The sequence below is a fragment of the Periplaneta americana genome, chromosome 14 (genome assembly GCF_040183065.1).
Source record: "Periplaneta americana isolate PAMFEO1 chromosome 14, P.americana_PAMFEO1_priV1, whole genome shotgun sequence".
In the NCBI taxonomy this organism is placed as follows: Eukaryota; Metazoa; Arthropoda; class Insecta; order Blattodea; family Blattidae; genus Periplaneta; species Periplaneta americana.
The window spans coordinates 146,655,181-146,677,010 of NC_091130.1; the positions used below are offsets into that span (position 1 = coordinate 146,655,181).

Below are 21,830 nucleotides of genomic sequence, written 5' to 3' on the forward strand. Positions count from 1 at the left end.
GTTTGAAGTTCAAAATTGTAGAGCTTATACCGTAATATGTTCATTTTAAATGTCACATCGGATTTTCTCTGTGTTGTTTATTCTTTTTTGGTATCTGTTCACTTCGTTCGCAATTTATCCATCTTCTGTTGTAATTCGTGAGTTATTTTCTCTACATACTGTAAATAGATAGACAAACAGATAAATAACATCCAAGTCCGTATTGTTTGATAAAGGGTGTTCTTAAAATGCCTGGCCAGATTTTGGAACTGTGTTCTACTAATTCTGAAGATGAAATAATGAATTATTCTCGACCGATTTTCGATACGTACGTTGACGGAACTGACGTAATCTTCCCAATCTTTGACAAGCTGGTGGGACTCCCTCCTCTTTCAGTCGAACTGTCAAGGACTGTCTTGATGTCCACACCTGTGGAGTAACGGTTAGCGCTCTGGCCACGAAACCAGATGGCCGGACTCGATTCCCGGTCGGGACAAGTCACCTGGTTGAGGTTTTTCCGAAGTTTTGCCTCAACCCAATACGAGCAAATGCTGGGTAATTATGGGTGCTGGACCCCAGACTCATTTCACCGGCATTATCACCATCTCATTCAGAAGCTAAATAATCTGAGATGTTGATAACGCGTCGTAAAATAACCCACTCTGGTCGCTGCATTGCTAGACGTGAACTTACTGTGTGGCCTGCACATTCTCCAGACATTAATCCTCTACATTTTTTGTTTGTTTATGCCACACTTTTTCCTGACGCAGAGGTTCTGTACAACTATATCGTGGCTGGATGTAACTGCAGTCGTAATATTACTAAAATTCTATAACATGTTCCGCAGAATATGAGACAACGCTGTGAAGTATATACAGGCTGTTTCCGAAGTGGTGTTACAAACTTTCAGGGATGATGGCGAATGGCACATGTATCAATTTGAGATAAGGAACCATGGTCCGGAAATGATAGAGTCGAAAGTTATAACTAAAAATAGTTCTTTGAAAATGGAATTGTAATTTGGCACCACGTGCCCTCCTTCCCTTAACCGTTGGAACAGTCGTGGAAAAATGATATGGACCGGATGTCTCCTAGGTGGGTACTTGTCCCGATACAATCTGTGAGCTTGTCTACTGTTCCCATTGGCTCATCCGTATTCGAAAATCAGGTCTGCATATTCCGCTCTCGTGTACTCCTCCATTTCACTAGGACTGATCGACTGGACACTGCAACTTGTACACATACACTGCTGTCTACAAACGTGCATATCAGGACCGAACATGTCCGTTACACATTACGCTATCTGCATTGCTTTAGTGTAGTTTCCTGTCCCCATCCCTCAGACAGCGCAATGAATGGAATACTGTAAGTAGACAACGTAAACAACGTCAGATGAATACAGTATGTGTAAGGTGTATAGATAAATACACATAAATAAGGTGTACAGAGGAATAAAATTATTTCATTTCCACAGAACTATTTTTGATTGTAATTTTCGACTCATTTCCGGGTTCCTGAACTCAAATTGATATATGTTCACTTCGCCATCATCCCTGAAAGTTTGTAACAATACCTCGGAAACACCCTATATTATCGCTGAAGGAGGCCATTTTCATTATTTTCTGTGAAGTTCAGATATGGGAAGTAAAGGGCTGTAACTTGAAAGAGAAGCGTTTCTGGTACTGTAGTAGGTACACGTAAACTTGTTTTATCCTCAGAATCAATGAAACACGCTCACAAAGTTTAGCCAGATATTTCAGCAACACACTGTAGAATTTCGATCTTGTTTAAGTACCTGATTGAAATGATTTCAACTACAAGATATTTCTAACTTATAACTATTTTATTAACTTTTGTATGACCTCTTTCTTTTTATATTTAGAATTATCATTTTCATTATTATTTTGGTTATCATTGCTCTGACAATCTTAAATCAATTCTGGTATCGTGGAAAAAATTACGTAATGAGTGAGAGTTTAAAAATAACTAGTACGTCAGTCCTCATGTTATTAATAGTGCATGTTTGTTACCAACAAATATTACAAGTTTTGAAGAATATTTAGTGTTCTTAGATCATGAGTTGTCGTTTAATGTATCTCGTGCTTCGAAAACAAGAAGAGAAAATTACCCTGGACGTGTTACCTGGCCTGTTTGAAGATGTGACTCACATGTGAGATCTACGCAATGTTGCAACGTCTGAGAAATTAAACTCCAACCCAAGGTCTCTAAATCCTTTGTCTCAACCAAATCACCTGAATGTCTAAACGCTTATTAAAAGTTTGTATTTTTATGGAAATGATTAATATTTTGTTGGACTTTGTTCTTTGTATACATAAAAGTTTTGAGACAGAAAATGTTACACATTTGGGTACCCTGGATAAAAAATAATTGAAATGCGATTGTGTATGACGATGAAATTCGTTATTTTGATTGAATAACTGTAACACTTAGTTTGAATTGCCTAGTTTAATAAATTATAATTTCTCAGTCTTCTCTTAATATTATCATATCAAAGAACAAAGTCTAATGGTTTTCATGCTGCATTTGGACAGAGTTTCAGAAAGTAATAAATGTTAGAAAATAGTACCTATTAATAATATCTGTGAAAAACACTTTGTCTTGAAGTGATTTCAATATTTTAAATATAGTTTTATATTGAATCTCTTAGACAATAAATGTAAGAAATTTTCTCTGTGTTTAATATTAACATTCTACAGAATTTTTGCACCAATATAACACATTTGGAAGAATATTTTGAAAATGTGAACGCAGTATACTATATTACTGGCTCACCTATTTTTAGCCCTTTTTCAAATGTGGCTAAGGCTAATATTTTCAATACGTTCTTCAGTTTTTTTACATACATTCTTCTCAATATCTGTTAGAATACAGTTTTCATGTGGGATTTATGTTCAATATAATATTTGTATTCAGGTTTCAGTAAACTTTGCACACTTCATTTCACATATCAGAGTTTAAAGTTCAAATCATATGTGTTGTAATAACTTACAATATTCATTGAACGTGTGTATGACTGTAAAATGAAGCACTTTTGTGGCCAATTTTATAGTCATTCTATATCAGTGGTTTTACGATATACTAGATTAAAGTTAATCAAACATCACCATCTGAAAGATCCTATAGACCCTAAATTACTAAGTACAATGATAGGCAAAAAATTGCCCTGCTAGAATATTTTAAGTCTAGAAATTAACCACCATGCGTGCCAATGTCTAAAGTGCCTATTCATGACATATCCGTTTCCGTATGAAGTTTTTATTTTTATTATTTTCATAAACGACTGTTATTATCAATGAAATTGTAAGAATACGAAAGGAAATGCACACGTATCATTCTGTAACTTCTTTTAAAGGACAATACATTTCAACTGTTAATTTCTAGGTACAGTTTGTGATGGACGAATCCACGACATTGGAGGCATTACTCGAGCTGAACCTGCATGAGTGCGAAGAGGAAGTCAAGAATATTGTGGACAAAGGTCTGTTGCAAAACACTGAAGTCTTCATTGCATGTATAAAAGAAACAACTATTTCTGCAGTACAATTATTAAACTTTTTGTACATAATTCTCTGATAAATTAAATAGGATTCAGCATGCAATGGCAGTATTTTAGCATTCCTTTCAATACAGAAACGGTCTCGATGCTGTGTAATTTTGCTTTTGGACTTCAAAACAGGAAACTATAAAATCTTAATGCAATACGAAGAATGGATTATCTTTGTCTTTGAAGTTTTGTTACACTTTCGATTTACATGGAAAATAGTCTCGGCAACATCAGAAATAGGATATAGTTTGTAAATTGCATATATTAATATTGGTTTCGAATATCACCAACTTTCAAACTTCTAGTAATTTCAGTACTTGTTTGGAATATCGTCACCTTCCAAAATTTTCAACAATTTATATGTATTTAAGTTACGTAATTATTCATTGACACTGTGTATTTTAATCTCGTAGTTTTCACATCGGAAATCATTTTCATTGGGTTTTAATCCTACCTAAGTGTCCCTTTAGCGCTGCTTACGGACGACTGTTGGGCCACCAATTCCCTACACCATCACGACAATATACAGGTTTAATTATAAAAATATGTCACGACAGAATAATATGGAATAATAATAATAATAATAATAATAATAATAATAATATAATCAAAGACTACTACATTGCTGGACTAGTGCGAATTACGGATATATTATTTATGTAGTAAAATCCTCTTTATTTCACGATACAAAGAAATAACGCATATAAAATAATGTACTAAATAAAATATTAAGAAAGAGATGAAAAATTAGCTGATTTCAGGTTCGAACCTGGGTTCAATTACACCACGCCCTTTGACTTTGCCACTACCCTACAGACACCTGTTTCTAGTATTTTGGTTGAATTATTCAATTCAATTCAATTTATTAAGCCATTAAACATACAGTGATAGGCTTCGTCACAATACAGAAGGGAGGGAAAAAAACATACATTTGAAAATACACTTATAATTGAAAACAGTAAAGTTTAATTAGAATGAAAACACAGAACATTTTGAAACTCTAAAATTAATGAAAACACTTCACTATTAATGTAATAATTGTAACTAAATGTAAATAACTTTATTTATTAAAAAACAATTTCGTATGAATTTATGTTAAGAAACTCATCTACAGAGAAGAAAGGATTAATTAAAAGCCAATTATAAAATCTAGCTTTGAAACTATTGGTTGGTAACTTATAATATTGACTGGGAAGCTTATTATATTCGTGCGTGCTATGATTGGTTTCATGTTTTGTGCGTATTCTATTTAATTTTGAATTCTTAAAAAAGTAAACAGAAATGTGTTTTATGCAATATCGTTCCTCACTTGCGCAATTTTAAATTATTATTTTTATGCTCGACCATGCCGAAATGTAGCTACTCATTAAAGTACAGGTGTTCAGCCAATAACAACTCAGCTTACAGGTGTTCAGCCAATGACAAGTCAGCTTTGTACCGTTATAAAACCGCAAGTATCGATTATTCTCGGATATGCAATCGAAAGAGAATTAGCGAAAAGTCACGGAGGCTGGAAATCCAATACTATCACAGAAGGTTATGTTCTGTTACTATAATAATAATTAGCGTTAATTGTAAATAATATTCAAATAAATTCAATTTGTCATCTCGTTTTTCAATGTCGAATTCAATAATCAAGGTTACATCAAGTTTAACGGGATTACATCAAGGTCAATGACATTATTGTTCCTCGGAAAAAATCAATACTTTCGCGTCTGCGCACATCTCACAATTCACGACCTAGAACAAGGTCACTTCCGATCTTGTCAGATTAAATAAAATGTATACATCTGAATAATTTCAAGTTAGAAATATGGTCGAGCATAAAAAGTCGTATGAAACTTGCCTATAATGGTAATTAAGACGCTCGTATGAATATTATGAAACTCGCTTGCGCTCGTTTCATAAACATCCATACTTGCGTCTTACTTACTACCATTATAGGCTCGTTGCATAATGTACTATTATAGTTCTGATGTAAATCATCAGACAAGATATGAAATAGTCCTCGATTCTGTCTTTCCAAAACTAACTAACGTATAGACTGAAACTCTTCTTCTATTTTTAAGTCTATTCTTTCACCTTATGAGCAAATTTGCCAAAAGTATATCTCCTTCTACGTCCATGTTCACTGGAAGACTGAAAAATTCTCTTCAAAAATTTAGCATGCCACAAGAGTTCAGGCATGTTTCAATTTAATTGCGTATGTACAGTGAAAGTCAATATTTTCTTAACGTCGCTATGTAAGAAGAAGACAGACGGCAAACAAATTACTGTAATAGTACATTATGCAACGAGCCTATAATGAAGGTAATTAAGAAGTGAGTATGCATATTTATGAAACTCGCTTGCGCTCGTTTCATAATTTTCATACGAGCTTCTTAATTACCATTATAGGCGAGTTTCATACGACTTTTTATGCTCGACCATATTTCTAACTTGATATTATTAATTTTATTTGTATTTGACATTGAGCAATGTTCCGTATGTTGTGAGATGTGCGCAGACGCGAAAGTATTGATTTTTTTCCGAGGAACAGATGTCCACATTGACCTTGCTAGGCCATAAGAACCTACAGAGATAACATTGAAATTAAATTAGACATTGAAAAACAAGAGGACAAATTGAATTTATTTGAATATTATTTACAATTAACGCTAATTATTATAGTAACAGAACATAACCTTCTGCGACAGTATTGGATTTCCAGCCTCCGTGACTTTTCGCTAATTCTCTTTCGATTGCATATCCGAGAATAATCGATACTTGCTGTTTTATAACTGTAGAAAGCTGACCTGTCATTGGCTGAACAGTTGTAACCTGAGTCGTCATTGACTGAAAGACCTGATCTTTAATGAGTAGGTGTACTTTAATGACATGCATTAAAGGTCTGCTACCAGGTGTATAATTACTACATTTCGGCATGGTCGAGCATAAAGAAAATTAAAACATTGGTTTCATACTCTGCTTCTGCTGACAAATTCTTATAGTCCATTTTGATTCTCAGCTGTGAAAGAAATGTCAATGGAGAAATACTTGCGGGACCTGCACACGACATGGTCGCGCATGGAGTTCGAACAAGAGACTCACGCCCGAACGGGCTGTAGTTTGCTGAGAGCTAGCGAGGAACTGATTGAGACCCTGGAAGACAATCAGGTAAGAAGCAGTGGTTCAACAGATTGAAATGAAAAACTGAATGCAAGGAAACCGATTCAGAAGGAGAGAGGTGACAGTATGGGCGATTCTAAAGAAAAGACACTTATGGCGAAGTGTATCAACATCCGTTAAAAATGCAGTAATCGTAGATTATGAAACGACGGTTAAACAGTAACAGTAGTTAAAATGTAATTTGTGTGCACCATTCATAATCACCGATTACTTAAACATGGCTAGCTGACACCTCGTTTAACCAGAGTACCACAGTCTACTATATACAGTCGCGAAGCTCAATATGTAGTAAAAATGCAAACATGGGTAGTTGCCCACCACTAGGATCGCTACTATCGCCTCATCATCGCAGATCTTTCTCCTAGTAGACGACAAAATATGTTACACTTTAGTTATGTTCTTTTGGAAAAATTAACACCTTCCTTCCATTGTTGAAATATTAAATGCATAAAGTTAATTTATTATTTTAATGAAGTATATTAAATTCTACCATAAACTCGAAGATACCTGCAAGAAGTAGGTTAATATTATTTTTGTTTGTGCAAAACGAACTGAAATTTACTATAATCGCTTCACTCATTCAAGATTATAGCGATAATTAACTATGAAACCAATAAATATAAATTTTCATTTCCCTTTACAACAATAATAATGGAAATATGAATTAATGGAGTAACTTACGAGTACCGGTACTTGTAGTGTAGGCTTAGGTAGTTAACAAAGTGGGATGAGGTTAAGCAATAATAATCCTACCAGAATTGGAAATAAAACGTGATCAATAAATTTTATTGTAACAGACTTTTTCTACGTCTCTAGTAAAGTAACACATAAAAATAACAACAAAATTAACAGCTACAATTAAAAACATATCCTTTGAAAAAAAAAGTAGGCCTAAGCAATAATAATCCCACCAGAATTGAAAATAAAACGTGATCGATAAATTTCATTAAAACAAACTTAATTTTTCTACGTCTCTAGTAAAATATTATTATTCCAATTACTGTATTTTAGCCATTAACATTTTCATTACAACCAATAACGAACATTTCACAAGCATCAATGTGAAATACGCAACGAGCTAGCACTCGATGGAAATACGACACAGTCCAAAGTCGACCGTGGACAGTCCATTGTTTCTGGTTGCTAACCGCTTGGAGCGCTTTATCACGAGATTTGCAAAAAAATCACCACAAGCTTCGCGACTGTATATAGTAGACTGTGATGGTACACTGTTTCTACAAAATGACTAAAGGAAGCATCCATACCGCTACAAAGATAATGGTCAACGTCTAAAAATGACTGCGCTCACTCCGTTCTACATCGAAATGAACGTGTCCTACATTTTCGCTTTGAATTTGTTTGCCTTTGCGCGCTGTTATACTTGCGAGTTGCATTTCCTTGCTGTTAGGTTAAAATCGTACAAAATAGAAAATTGAATGCAAAAATGATTATATCCCATTGTGTGGTTGAAGTATCGCTAGACTTAATTACTGAAACTTAGATATATTATATAAACAGATGGAATATCTATAAAGGAAAAGGACGCAGAAGATTAATAGGAATGTGTATACGATCAAGGACCTCATTTACACGAGGGAACTGTTCATTATCCTATGATCCATCCATAACCTCTCTTTGTTCAGCCAGTGACATAGAGAAAGAGATATTAGAGTATTGCCTCTTAAAATACAGAAAATAACAGTTACATAGAATCGTAATATAAGCAGCCGATCCGTAGGAGAAATATGATTGTTCTTGTGTTATTTCAAGTGATCCATTTGTAGATTTTGATAAACGAAATCCCTCCTGAAATTTTCTGTCACTTAATTCTTCCTAAGAATTCTCTCTTTCCACTAAAGAACCTTCACGCTCACGCTCTATCAAGTAACTCAAGTACTGCATTTAATAATCGCCTTCGAAATAAACATCTGTGGCTCTGGCTCTGAGATTACTGTGGTTAACCTACTATTTAAGTCGTAACAGAGGTCGATCCACTGTAAAAATGCTTAACCAGAGGTTAGGTGACAATTTTAACCGGTGTTTACACTAACCGACGTTGATACACGTGGGCATTAAGGCTGGTTCACAATAAACCAGGAACGGAAACGATAACGAGAATGGGAACAGGGAAATTGTTTAAATAGGTGTATTTAAATATGAGCATTCACAATTCTGTGGTCTTCGAGTAACGGGAGATGTCATTTTTTTGTGCACGTGGAATTTTGTTCCCCAGATGAACACACAAGTTAAATTGTACAAGTGAGTGTGCAAAAATCAAAAGAATACTAGCATTTGATGTGTTTTATTTGTTTAGAAAATTATTTGCAACAAGGGTCCGAAGTTTAATTTTCATTTATCTCCAAACTCATTTTTATGACTTATCTCCCGTTACCGAAACAACACAAAATTAATGATAAAGCTTGCCGGAGCCTGGCAACGGGAATTTAGAGTTGGCGAAATTTAATTATTGTCCCTATAATAATAAGATTTATTGTGCACATTGTTACATTTTAATCACAAGTTGTCTTCTTTTGCGTAGAACGTTAGTGTCTCTGTCCTTGCTTGGCAGGTGAGTATATGGTACTGACCAGCTGTGCCCACAGAGGGTGCAGATTCACTGCTCTGAGGCCGAGTGGTATCCTCGTTTGGCACAGATCTTATGGTGGAACCCGTGGGCCGCCGTCCTCGTGAAGACGTAACGTAGCTCGAAGTTAGGCTTCTTCCATTCATCCGTGTTCATGGCTGGCGTCTGAAGGAATTCCTGGTCCACGTCTGCTGCTTTTTCTTCTCTGTCCCTAACGTGGGCCTCATATGCTGGTGTAGGTTGAAGGCCGTTGCTCGTCATCAGCTCTCTCACGAAAAAATCCGTGTCCGTGCACTCACGGACAGGAGAACGCGAATTCGATTATGCGCACTGTTCAAAACATACAGAGGTGAGCCTGCCTGGAGAGAAATAAAATATAGGTTGCAGCCGCCAAATTACTCTTCAAGGAACGACCACTCATATAAATTGCGGGAAAGAAGGCAGAGGACGGACACTGGAAAGTTTTCTTTTCTCAATCGTACTATCAGGGACTGGAATGCTTTACCTGCAGACTTACTAAAGACTTTACCAACAACCAAAAATGCATTTAAAAATAGGCTTAAGGACCTTACTAATAGACGGTAATTATACACAGTAGTTAAAGGGTGTAAATGATATGTTGTTATTGAAGTGTTGTATCAGTGAAGAATTATGTTGTCAGTGAAGTGTGTTGTATCAGTGAAGAAGTATGTCGTGTCAGTGAAGTGTGCTGTGTAAGTGAAACGTGTTCCTGTCAGTGAAGCTTTATAGTTTATAGTGGCAGTGCAAAGAATTTGAACAGTGAAATGTTTTTGAAGTGTTAGTGAAATCAGGATAGAATCAGTGAAATGTGTCGTAGTTCCAGTGCAGTGAGTGAGTTGACAGTGAAATGAGTGTAGTGTTGAAAGGTACTTGTGCAGATATGAACATATACTCGTGGGTTTTAGTTCGATCTTAGTTTTAAGATACAAATTAGAATATTTCAAATGTTGTTTTAAGTGATCTTTTCATTTAATTTAGTATATTCCCAGTTGTTGTTGTTATTATTACTATTATTATTATTATTACTATTATTATTATTATTATTATTATTATTAGAATTAATTATTAGTATTATTATTAATTGTATTTTTAATTAATAAGTTTATTATTGTCATTATTGAGTGTAATTAGTTACCACTGCCACCGGGTATATACCCATTGCAGTGTGAATACATACATACATACATACATACATACATACATACATACATACATACATACATACATTAATAGGTATACCAGCCTCGTTTGCGTTGTTCTTGACACTTGAAGAGCTCTTTTTAGGTATGACGCTTTCAAGGCTTCTAGCTTCTTCAGGTTCGCTGAGGTTAAGTGAACCCATATCTTTTTCAGCGCGTAGCTAACAATTGGAGCGATCTTGATGTAGAAGAGGCGCAGGGCTGTGGTCGTGGAGAGCTTCTCGAGCTTCTTTATGTCGTACGTAGCCTTGATCGCCGCCGAGCATCTTTCTTCTATGTGCTTAGTAAATGACTTGCCTGTCACTTGCAGTGTTAAGCCCAGATATTTGTATGAGTTAACAATTTCCAGTTTCTCGTTACCATATGTGAAGATGTCCGATCTGGAGACATTTCCGCCTTTTCTGAACTTCATGATCTTTGTTTTCCCTGTATTTATATCTAGTCCATTCCTTCTTGACCATACATGGAGTCTGTTAAGCCCTTCCTGTAATGCCTCTCTGTTGCTCGACATCATAACAATGTCGTCTGCATACAGGAACATAGGTAGGTTTACTGCTACCCCTATTACTTCCGATCATAGCCTACTAGAACTAGATTTTTTTGTGGTCATATTGCGTGTTAGGATCTGTGGGTATACCTAGAGATAGGTGAAATAATTTAAATACCGATATATTGATATTGCAATATATTGCAAACCTAATTTCGATAAACGATATATATTGCAGAAAATATATCGGTATATCGAAACGATTCGATATATCGCTATCCCGTAAGCAAATTAATAGATAGGCCTACTAATGCAATTACATTTGTGGGCGTACATTTATTACAATAAACTTAAATTTTAATAGCCTATTCCTTATTAGAATTGCAATTAACATCATAACAATCAAAAGATTAAATGTAAAATTGCAACGATAAACAATACATTTTCAATATCATAATTTCATTATTATGTAGTTCCTAACCTAAATCAAAATTATGGTGGAGGTAAGATGAGCTTAAGTGATACAATGGGAGTGTGTTAAGTGAACTCTATATGGGTCAGTATTTGACATTGAAACATTAATTCATTCATAGTGTTCTGCTCAACGGCAGGTCTTTCAGTGCAAACCCAGGATTCTCCACTCTTTCCTATTTTCTGCCTTCCTCTTTGTCTCCTCATATTATGCACATATCTTAATGTCGTCTATCGTCTGGTATCTTCTTTTGCCCGAACTCTTCTCCCGTTCACCATTCCTTCTAGTACATCCTTCAGTAGGCAGTTTCTTCTCAGCCAATTCCTTTTCCTCCTCCTGATTAGTTTCAGCATCATTTTTTCTACATGCACTCTTTCCAACACAGCTTCGTTTCTTACTCTGTCTGTCCATTTCACACGCTCCAGCCTTCTCCATAACCACATTCCAAATGCTTCTATTTGCTTCTTAGTAATATCCACATTTCTGCTTCATACAATGCTACACTCCACACAAAGCATTTCACTAGTCTCTTCCTTAGTTCTTTCTCAGAGGTCCGCAGAAGATGCTCCTTTTTCTATTAAAAGCTTCCTTTGCCATTGCTATCCTCCTTTTGACTTCCTGGCAGCAGCTCATGTTACTGCTTATAGTACACCCAAGTATTTGAAGCTGTCCACTTGCTCTACTGCCTCATTTAGAATTCACAAGTCCACCTTCTTTATTTTTCTTCCTAAGACCATTGTTTGCGTCTTGTTCTTCATTCCATATTGCTCACAGCTGTCATTTAGCTCCAGTAGCTTATCCTTTAGTATTATCTAACAACGCCATATCAGCAAATGTTAAACTCTTTATTCTTCCTCCTCCTACTATCATTCCCCCCATGTTCTGAAAACAGTTCTTCACTAAATCCTCCAAGTAGATGTTGAACAGGGTATGTGATAAAGGGCATCCTTGTCGTACTCTTCTCCCTATGTCACTTGGTTTCATTTGTAGGTTACTGAAAACCCTTCTCTCTTTCCAATCCACTCCAATTTTCTTTAGGATCCCCATCAGTTTTTTTCAATCCACGATTCAATTCTAATTTTATATAGGATTCAATCGAGGATACAAATATAATGCTCTTTTCTAGATAACAACGTAATAGTTTTTAAATCTAAGTAAACAGTACTTGTATTCATTTTTAAATGTAAGTAAACAGTACTCAGAATGTTACAAGTTTTAACAAACTTCACAATAATTGTGATTTGATACAAACCTTCTACAGTAAGCTCCCATTGCCAGTTATTGTTACACTCCAACATTCAAAATCTCAATGGTGGTGGTGGTGATGATGATGATGATAATGATGATGATGATTATGGGGATAAAATTTTTATGTACTAAAATATAGGCTATAATAATAAAACAATGTCAGTATTAGGTTGTGCATACAAATCCTAGCTGTAAACAAATCTCAAACCAGTATTACATCCTTGTTTCTCTTTCCATTTAAAAACACAGAAATAAAAGTTTTGAAGTCAATATCGATATATCAAAACGAAAATATCGGTATTTCGTAAAAGCCGATATATTGTTTCCATCTCTAGGTATACCAGTAAGCCGTTCTTACTATTGTTGAGTTCCTATTTTTGTTGTGTGTTGTAGATGGCTTGTCTTCATATAACGGATTTTATATTTTGATTAATGTTCATGATATTGGTGACAGGCGGTGATAAATCATAGTATGTAAATTTCCAATTCGGCATTTGTTTTTATGACTGAGGGGAATCATGAATACCCCAGTCAGATTGGCCGGCCACGGGGTTTGAACCCGGGACCTCCCGAATACGAGTCACATACGCTACTGTCTGCGCCAACTCGCTGTGTATAAATTCATTCTGTTGTCATGGAAAGCTATTTCACTATCGTATATTTTGTAACAAGGAGGCCTTGATATAATTTCCTGTTCATTCATTGCTTGTAACTAACTCAGAAATTCAATAGAATCACTTTCAATATATGTTATGTGTGTATGTGACCAGACTATTACATGAATTGAATTATTATATTCCGTGCTTAAATTTCGTAATTGGTTAACCTGTGTTTATGTTGGATGGCTTGTTATCATGAGAGAATATCATGGGTCAAGTATACACAAATAAGATAAGAATACATAATAGCAATTATACATACCGTTATTGGCATACATATCGATATACATAGTCGTTTCCGATCTCGGTTTATTGTGAATCAAAAACCTTCACGTTCACTTTCTTAGCTTTCCGTTCTCTTCCCGGTTTATTGTGGACCACTCTTTATACGAACACATATCTGACTCTCAGGATTTTGAAGAAAACAGTGTAGGTGATAGTAAATTAAGATATTGTTACCTGTATGGTGTGTGTTTAATTGTCCATTTCTCTTTACATAACATGTTAAAAAATTCCACCGGCAACCTCGATGCATTTTCCAGCTCTTGTAGCCAAATGTTACTAATTTATGCAAGTTCGAACATCCCTTAATGTGATCACAAGCATTTTTAAAACACTCCCTTATTTCCACTTTCCGGTTGTAAACTTCCCTCTTTAGCCAACCCCAAAAACAATAATTTAATGGTGTAAAGTCCGGTGACCTTGATGGCCAAGAAATGACACCACAGCGACCGATCCAACGTATTCATATTTTTTTTTCGTAGTAAGAAATTTAATTACATAGTGGAAACTCGATTTGGTAATATCGATTTATTATTAAATTGTGCATCCCATATTGCAGGTTCAGTTACAGAACTTGATAACTTCCAAGTTTATCGCGCACTTCCTGGAGGAGGTGTCAGCGTGGCAGACGAAGCTGTGTCGCGCGGACCAGGTCATCTCCACGTGGTTTGAAGTCCAGCGCACTTGGACCCACCTGGAGTCCATATTCATGAGTTCTGAGGACATCAAAACGCAGCTGCCCGAAGATTCAAAACGCTTTAATAAGATTGACGTAGACTTCAAGGTCAGTATCAGATTACATCTGTGTTACAGGATGCATGTAATCAACTTATTTATCTCCATGATCTACACAGTTTAAGTCATTTCTTTATTTTATAACGTTGTGGAATGAAAAATTGATTAAAGCAGCTAAGAATACACAGCATGAAAGTAATATAAGTGTTCAGATTTTAACTGCTTATGCCTTGGTAAAGTATAACAAAAATGCTAATACATTGCTCCGTCGATTTAGGAGAAAGTCAAGTTGACCTACTTAGATATTACACGTAGAGCAAGTCCCCTGCAATCGGCAAGCATTATCTTTTGGTAGACTGTACGAAAGAAAAATAGGCTATTACGGACAGTGAAAAATCGATCATACGGGAATGAATACTTAAGAGTTGTTAATTCGTTTAAAAAAACGAATCTGATACAACGTTAATACAAATTAATTTTATTTCCTGGAATATATATACATATATATATATATATATATATATATATATATATATATACACATATATATATATCTCAAGAAAATACATTAATAAATGAATGACTGAATTGTGAATAAATGTGTTCGAATGAATGAATGAATGAATGAATATTTTTTGTGTGTTATTTTAAGACGCTGTATCGACATCTCAGGTTATTTAGCGTCTGAATGAAATGAAGATGATAATCCCGATGAAATGGGTCCGGCGTATTTTATATTTCTGGTGGTGTGGAAGAGAAGGCCTGATGGCCTTTATATCAGAATAAATAAATAAATAAGTCAATAAGTCAATAAATAAATAAATAACTAAATAAGTTAATAAATAAGTCAATAAATAAATAAGTCAATAAATAAATAAATAAATAAATAAATAAATAACTAAATAAGTCAATAAGTCAATAAATAAATGAATAAATAAATAACTAAATAAGTCAATAAATAAGTCAATAAATAAATAAACAAAGAAATAAGTCAATAAATAAATAAGTCAATAAATAAATACGTCAATAAATAAATAAGTCAATAAATAAATAAATAAGTCAATAAGTCAATAAATAAATAAATAACTAAATAAGTCAATAAATAAATAAACAAAGAAATAAGTCAATAAATAAATAAGTCAATAAATGAATAAATAAATGAATAAGTCAATAAATAAATAAGTCAATAAATAAGTCAGTAAAAAATAAACAAAAACAAATAAGTCAATAAATAAATAAACAAACAAATAAGTCAATAAATAAGTCAGTAAACAAATAAATAAGTCAATAAATAAGTTAATAAATAAATAAACAAATAAGTTAATAAATAAATAAATAAACAAATAATTCTATAAATAAATAAACAAACAAATAAGTCAATAAATAAGTCAGTAAATAAGTAAGTCAATAAATAAATAAACAAATAATTCAATAAATAAATAAACAAACAAATAAGTAAATAAATAAATAAATAAATAAATAAATAAATAATTGAGTCCGTGGTCCAGCACCGAAATTAACCCCCAGCTTTTGTTCACATTTGGTTGAGGGAAAACCCCGGAAAAAACCTCAACCAGACAACTTGCCCCAATCGGGATTCGAACCTGGAGCACCAGGTTTCTCGGCCAAAACGCAATATATATATATATATATATATATATATATATATATATATATATATATATATATATATAACTAAACCATTAAATAAATAAATGAGTCAGTAAACAAATAAACACACATACAAAATAAAAAAGTAAGTAACTAAGTAAGTAAGAAAGAAAGTAAGAAAGCAACTTACTTACTTACTTACAAATGGCTTTTAAGGAACCCGAAGGTTCATTGCCGCCCTCACATAAGCCCGCCATCGGTCCCTATCCTGTGCAAGATTAAGCCAGTCTCTATCATCATACCCCACCTCCCTCAAATCCATTTTAATATTATCCTCCCATCTACGTCTCGGCCTCCCTAAAGGTCTTTTTCCCTCCGGTCTCCCAACTAACACTCTATATGCATTTCTGAATTCGCCCATACGTGCTACATGCCCTGCCCATCTCAAACGTCTGGATTTCAAGTTCCTAATTATGTCAGGTGAAGAATACAATGCGTGCAGTTCTGTGTTGTGTAACTTTCTCCATTCTCCTGTAACTTCATCCCGCTTAGCCCCAAATATTTTCCTAAGCACCTTATTCTCAAACACCCTTAACCTATGTTCCTCTCTCAGAGTGAGAGTCCAAGTTTCACAGCCATATAGAAGAACCGGTAATATAACTGTTTTATAAATTCTAACTTTCAGATTTTTGGACAGCAGACTGGATGATAAGAGCTTCTCAACCGAATAATAACACGCATTTCCCATATTTATTCTGCGTTTAATTTCCTCCCGAGTGTCATTTATATTTGTTACTGTTGCTCCAAGATATTTGAATTTTTCCACCTCTTCGAAGGATAAATCTCCAATATTTATATTTCCATTTCGTACAATATTCCCGTCACGAGACATAATCATATACTTTGTCTTTTCGGGATTTACTTCCAAACCGATCGCTTTACTTGCTTCAAGTAAAATTTTCGTGTTTTCCCTAACCGTTTGTGCATTTTCTCCTAGCATATTCACGTCATCTGCATAGACAAGAAGCTGATGTAGCCCGTTCAATTCCAAACCCTGCCTGTTATCCTGAACTTTCCTAATGGCATATTCTAAAGTGAAGTTAAAAAGTAAAGGTGATAGTGCATCTCCCTGCTTTAGCCCGCAGTGAATTGGAAAAGGATCAAATAGAAACTGACCTATACGGACTCTGCTGTATGTTTCACTGAGACACATTTTAATTAATCGAACTAGTTTCTTGGGAATACCAAATTGAATAAGAATATCATATAATACTTCCCTCTTAACCGAGTCATATGCCTTTTTGAAATCTATGAATAACTGATGTACTGTACCCTTATACTCCCATTTTTTCTCCATTATCTGCCGAATACAAAATATCTGATCAATAGTCGATCTATTACGCCGAAAACCGCACTGATGATCCCCAATAATTTCATCTACGTACGGAGTTAATCTCCTCAAAAGAATATTGGACAAAATTTTGTACGACGTCAACAAAAGTGATATTCCTCGAAAGTTACCACAGTTGGTTTTGTCCCCCTTTTTAAAAATAGGTACAAGTATAGACTCCTTCCATTGTTCTGGTACAATTTCCTTTTCCCAAATAGCAAGTACAAGTTTATAAATTTCGCTATATAATGCACTCCCACCCTCTTGTATTAATTCTGCTGGAATTTGATCAATACCTGGAGACTTGTACTTTTTCAGATTTTCTATCGCAATTTCGACTTCTGAAAGCGTGGGTTCGGGTATAAATGGCTCAGCAGTTTGTATTTCAATATCGTCCCGATCATTTCTATTTGGCCTATGTACATTTAGTAGTTGCGCAAAATAGTTTTTCCATCTGTTTAGGATTGATGGAGAGTCTGCAAGCAAGTCACCATTCTCATCCTTGATCACGTTTACCCTTGGCTGATATCCGTTCTTAAATTCCTTTATACCCTTATATAAATCTCGAATGTTTTTATTCTTACTATTTGTTTCTACCTCATTCAGTTTTTCCTTCAAGTAACCTCTCTTTTTATTCCTAAGTGTACGACTTGCTTCCCGTCTTTCATTGAAATAATTATCTCTCTTCTCCTCAACTGGATCCTGTAAGAATTTCAATTTTGCCTGTTTCCTTCTTTCTACTACCATGCAACAATCTTCATCAAACCACGGTTTCTTTTTCTTAGTTTCATAATAACCTATGCTCTGCTCAGCTGCAATTTTGATACTATCTCTGATATTTTCCCACACGCTATTAACATCTAATTCTTTCTCAACTTCGTCGGAACTTTCTAAAGTGGCAAACCTATTCGAAATTTCGACCTGATAATTTTGCTTAGCTTCCTCGTCCTTTAATTTCAAAATATTGAATTTAGTAATATTAACTTGTTGCTCTACTCGCTTGGCTACTGATAATCTTTCTCTTAATTCTCCAATCACCAAATAATGGTCAGAATTACAGTCTGCACCCCTGAAAGTTCGAATATCTACTATACTAGTATGTCTCCGTTTATCTATCAAGATGTGATCTATTTGGTTGTGTGTCAATCCATCTGGAGAAGTCCAAGTATATTTATGTATATCCTTATGAGGGAATGTTGTACTTTTGACAATTAAATTTTTCGATGTGGCAAAGTTGACTAATCTAACTCCATTGTCACTACTAATTGCGTGTAGGCTCTCTTTTCCAATAGTTGGTCTAAAAATATCCTCCCGTCCTACTTTAGCGTTGAAATCCCCCAATAAAATTTTCATGTGATATCTAGGGAACTGATCAAAAGTATGTTCCAATTCCTCATAGAAGCTATCCTTTATATAGTCGTCTTTCTCTTCTGTAGGGGCGTGAGCATTTATAACTATGATGTCGCACCATCTACCCTTAAGTACTAAATATGATAACCTGTCACTGACAAATTCGACCTTTTTTACTGCTGATTTTATTCTTTTATGTACAAAGAATCCTGTTCCTAATTGGTGATTATTGTTTCCTTCCCCATAATACAACAAGTAATCTCCTATTTGTGATATGCCATTCCCATCTAACCTAACCTCTTGTACTCCCACAAAGTCTATTCTATATCTAGCTAGTTCTTTTGCTACTAATGTTACCCCTCCTGTTCTATAAAGACTAGTTACGTTCCAAGTGCCAAATCTCAAAACCTTATTCCTTTGCTGTGGTCGTGCCAGAGAATCAGTCCTATTCCGAGGCTTACTGTAGGAATTCGTAACAAGCTGTTTTTTACGGTGATGGGTTGTTAGCCCTTCGCCCAACCCCCAAGCTGGAGGACCACCCCTTATCGGCTGTCCACGACTGCTTATTCAATATATTCGCAGCTACCCTCCATATCTGGAGGCCGTCTCCTCTATCCGCAACCTGAGGACGCGCCATGCCGTGGTGATAGGGACCCACCATACATGGAGTAAGAAAGCAACAAAGTAATAAAATAAGGAATGAGTGAATGGATGAATGAAGGGATAAGTCAATAAATATAGGATTAAATGAATAAAGAAAAAGTTAAAAACAAATAAATATTTCCTTATTCTCTCCAGCAATATCTTTAACATTTGTGCCGCTTTCAAGGCTTTGAATAATATTTACTTTGTCAGAAATACTCAGACTTGAACGTGTTTGTGACATGATGCCTCTCTGGTATGCAAGGGCTTGAATTCTCTTCACAGCAGACCACGTTGGTCTTTTTTCTGCTTTCTTTAGACTCAAACGCATTCTATTAAATCGACGGAAAAGTGTAATGTTTTCGTCACGTGTAAAAACCTGGCTACTGGGATGCTTATCTGAGTGATATTTATAATAATCAGCATCCACGGTCAAGAAAGTCACATTCCTTCCGGTCATATTTCTACATTTCTGCTATAAACGAACCAAGGCTATAATTCAACAGGAAATGATGGAAGAGATGAAACTGACTCCAAACGTGGTGGAGGCTACCAACCGTGAGGGACTGAGCCAGAAGCTGGAAGTTCTGCAGAAGGAACTGACGTTGTGCGAGAAAGCTCTGGCAGAATACCTGGAGACCAAGCGCCTGGCCTTCCCTCGCTTCTACTTCGTGTCATCTGCAGACCTGCTCGATATACTCTCCAATGGAAATCAACCGAAAACTGTTGCAAGGTAATTATTCTGTTAATTTCTTAAGTAACTTTCTTATTTTTCAGAATTAGGCTGGAACTTGACATTTTCAACGTTTCGGAACTACTTACAAATTCCAACATCATGCCAGATAGAGCTCGTTACGCCAGGCTAATCCGTCCGACTAGCCGAACAGTATAGGCGATCCCTCTGGTCTTTCCTGCCCTGCTGATGAAACCCGTAAATACTACCTAAACGTTGAAAATGTCAAGTTTTAGAACTCTGTGGAATACCCAAAAACCTAATTCTGATCACAGTCATAGTGAAAGCCTAAAACCACACATTTCTTATTTTTATTTAAATATAACTATTTACTTACTTGTGGCTTTTAAGGAAACCGGAGGTTCATTGCCGCCCTCACATAAGTCCGCCATCGGTCCCTAACCTGAGCAAGATTAATCCAGTCCCTGTCATCATATCCCTTCCTCAAATCCATTTTAATATTATTCTCCCATCTACGTCTCGGCCTCCCCAAAGGTATTTTCTCTCCCACCTCCCAACTAACACTCTATATGCATTTCTGGATTCGCCCATACGTGCTACATGCCCTGCCCATCTCAAACGTCTGGATTTAATGTTCCTAATTATGTCACGTGAAGAATACAATGCGTGCAGTTCTGCGTTGTGTAACTTTCTCCATTCTCCTGAACCTCCATCCCTCTTAGCCCCAAATATTTTCCTAAGAACCTTATTCTCAAACACCCTTAACCTATGTTCCTCTCTCAGAGTGAGAGTCCAAGAACAGCCGGTAATATAACTGTTTTATAAATTCTAACTTTCAGATTTTTTGACAGCAGACTGGATTACAGAAGCTTCTCAACCGAATAATAAGACATTTCCAATAATATATTTTTTTACTTGGTTATTTAATGACGCTGTATCAACTACAAGGTTATTTAGCGTCAATGGGATTGGTGACATGGTATTTGGCGAGATGAGGCCGAGGATTCGCCATACATTACCTGACATTTGCCTTACGGTTGGGGAAAACCTCGGAAAAAACCCAATGAGGTAATCAGCCCAAGCAGAAATCGAACTTTCGATATTTATTCTGCGTTATTTAGATATTTACAGCAGAATAAAAACAACCCGTTCATTAAAATTAATCAATTTTCGGGTTAATAAATAGGACTCTATCTGAGCCAAATACTGCCATACAATTACAAGATTTTGAAACTGGGACTCCTCAACCATAACAGCAGTTGTAGTCAAAATTATATTTTAATATTTTTGTGTGTTTTAAAATAATGGTTGTCTATATAACAGCAATGAAATATTAATAATAAAATTAATATATTTGGAATCATTATATCTGAAAATAATGAGCAATATGCTTGAAATTCCTGGATACGTACAATATTATTTAGTAACAAATCAGTGGTTTGAAGTTTCTGGGCAACAGAAAACCTAATTTATTTTAATTTTCTTTCATTTAGGCTAATTTACATACCATTCTTTTTTAATATCGACACATGCCGGCATAATTACCTATGAAAATGTAATCTTCACGCATTAAAATCTTCCCCAATTAATGGTATATTCCTATGAGAAATTTCACAATGATAGTCGTAATATTTTCTGAGATAAATCTACCTGAATTATTACAAAAAATACACGCGTAGTTCCGATAAACAAGCGCTTAAACCTAGTGTGACATTTAAAGGTCCTTGGCACACGGCCATTAAGA

The 21,830-nt window shown here is 35.2% G+C and overlaps 1 protein-coding gene across 1 annotated transcript in view; it reads left to right on the forward strand.

The window, feature by feature from the left end:
- The window catches only part of Dhc93AB (Dynein heavy chain at 93AB), a 312,580-nt gene that overhangs the window by 131,638 nt on the left and 159,112 nt on the right, over positions 1-21,830 (forward strand). Inside the window, exons 28-31 of the mRNA XM_069846249.1 lie at positions 3,382-3,478; positions 6,552-6,700; positions 14,224-14,448; positions 19,899-20,125. Of these exons, the coding sequence (XP_069702350.1) occupies positions 3,382-3,478; positions 6,552-6,700; positions 14,224-14,448; positions 19,899-20,125 (698 nt within the window). The remainder of the gene's footprint in view (positions 1-3,381; positions 3,479-6,551; positions 6,701-14,223; positions 14,449-19,898; positions 20,126-21,830) is intronic.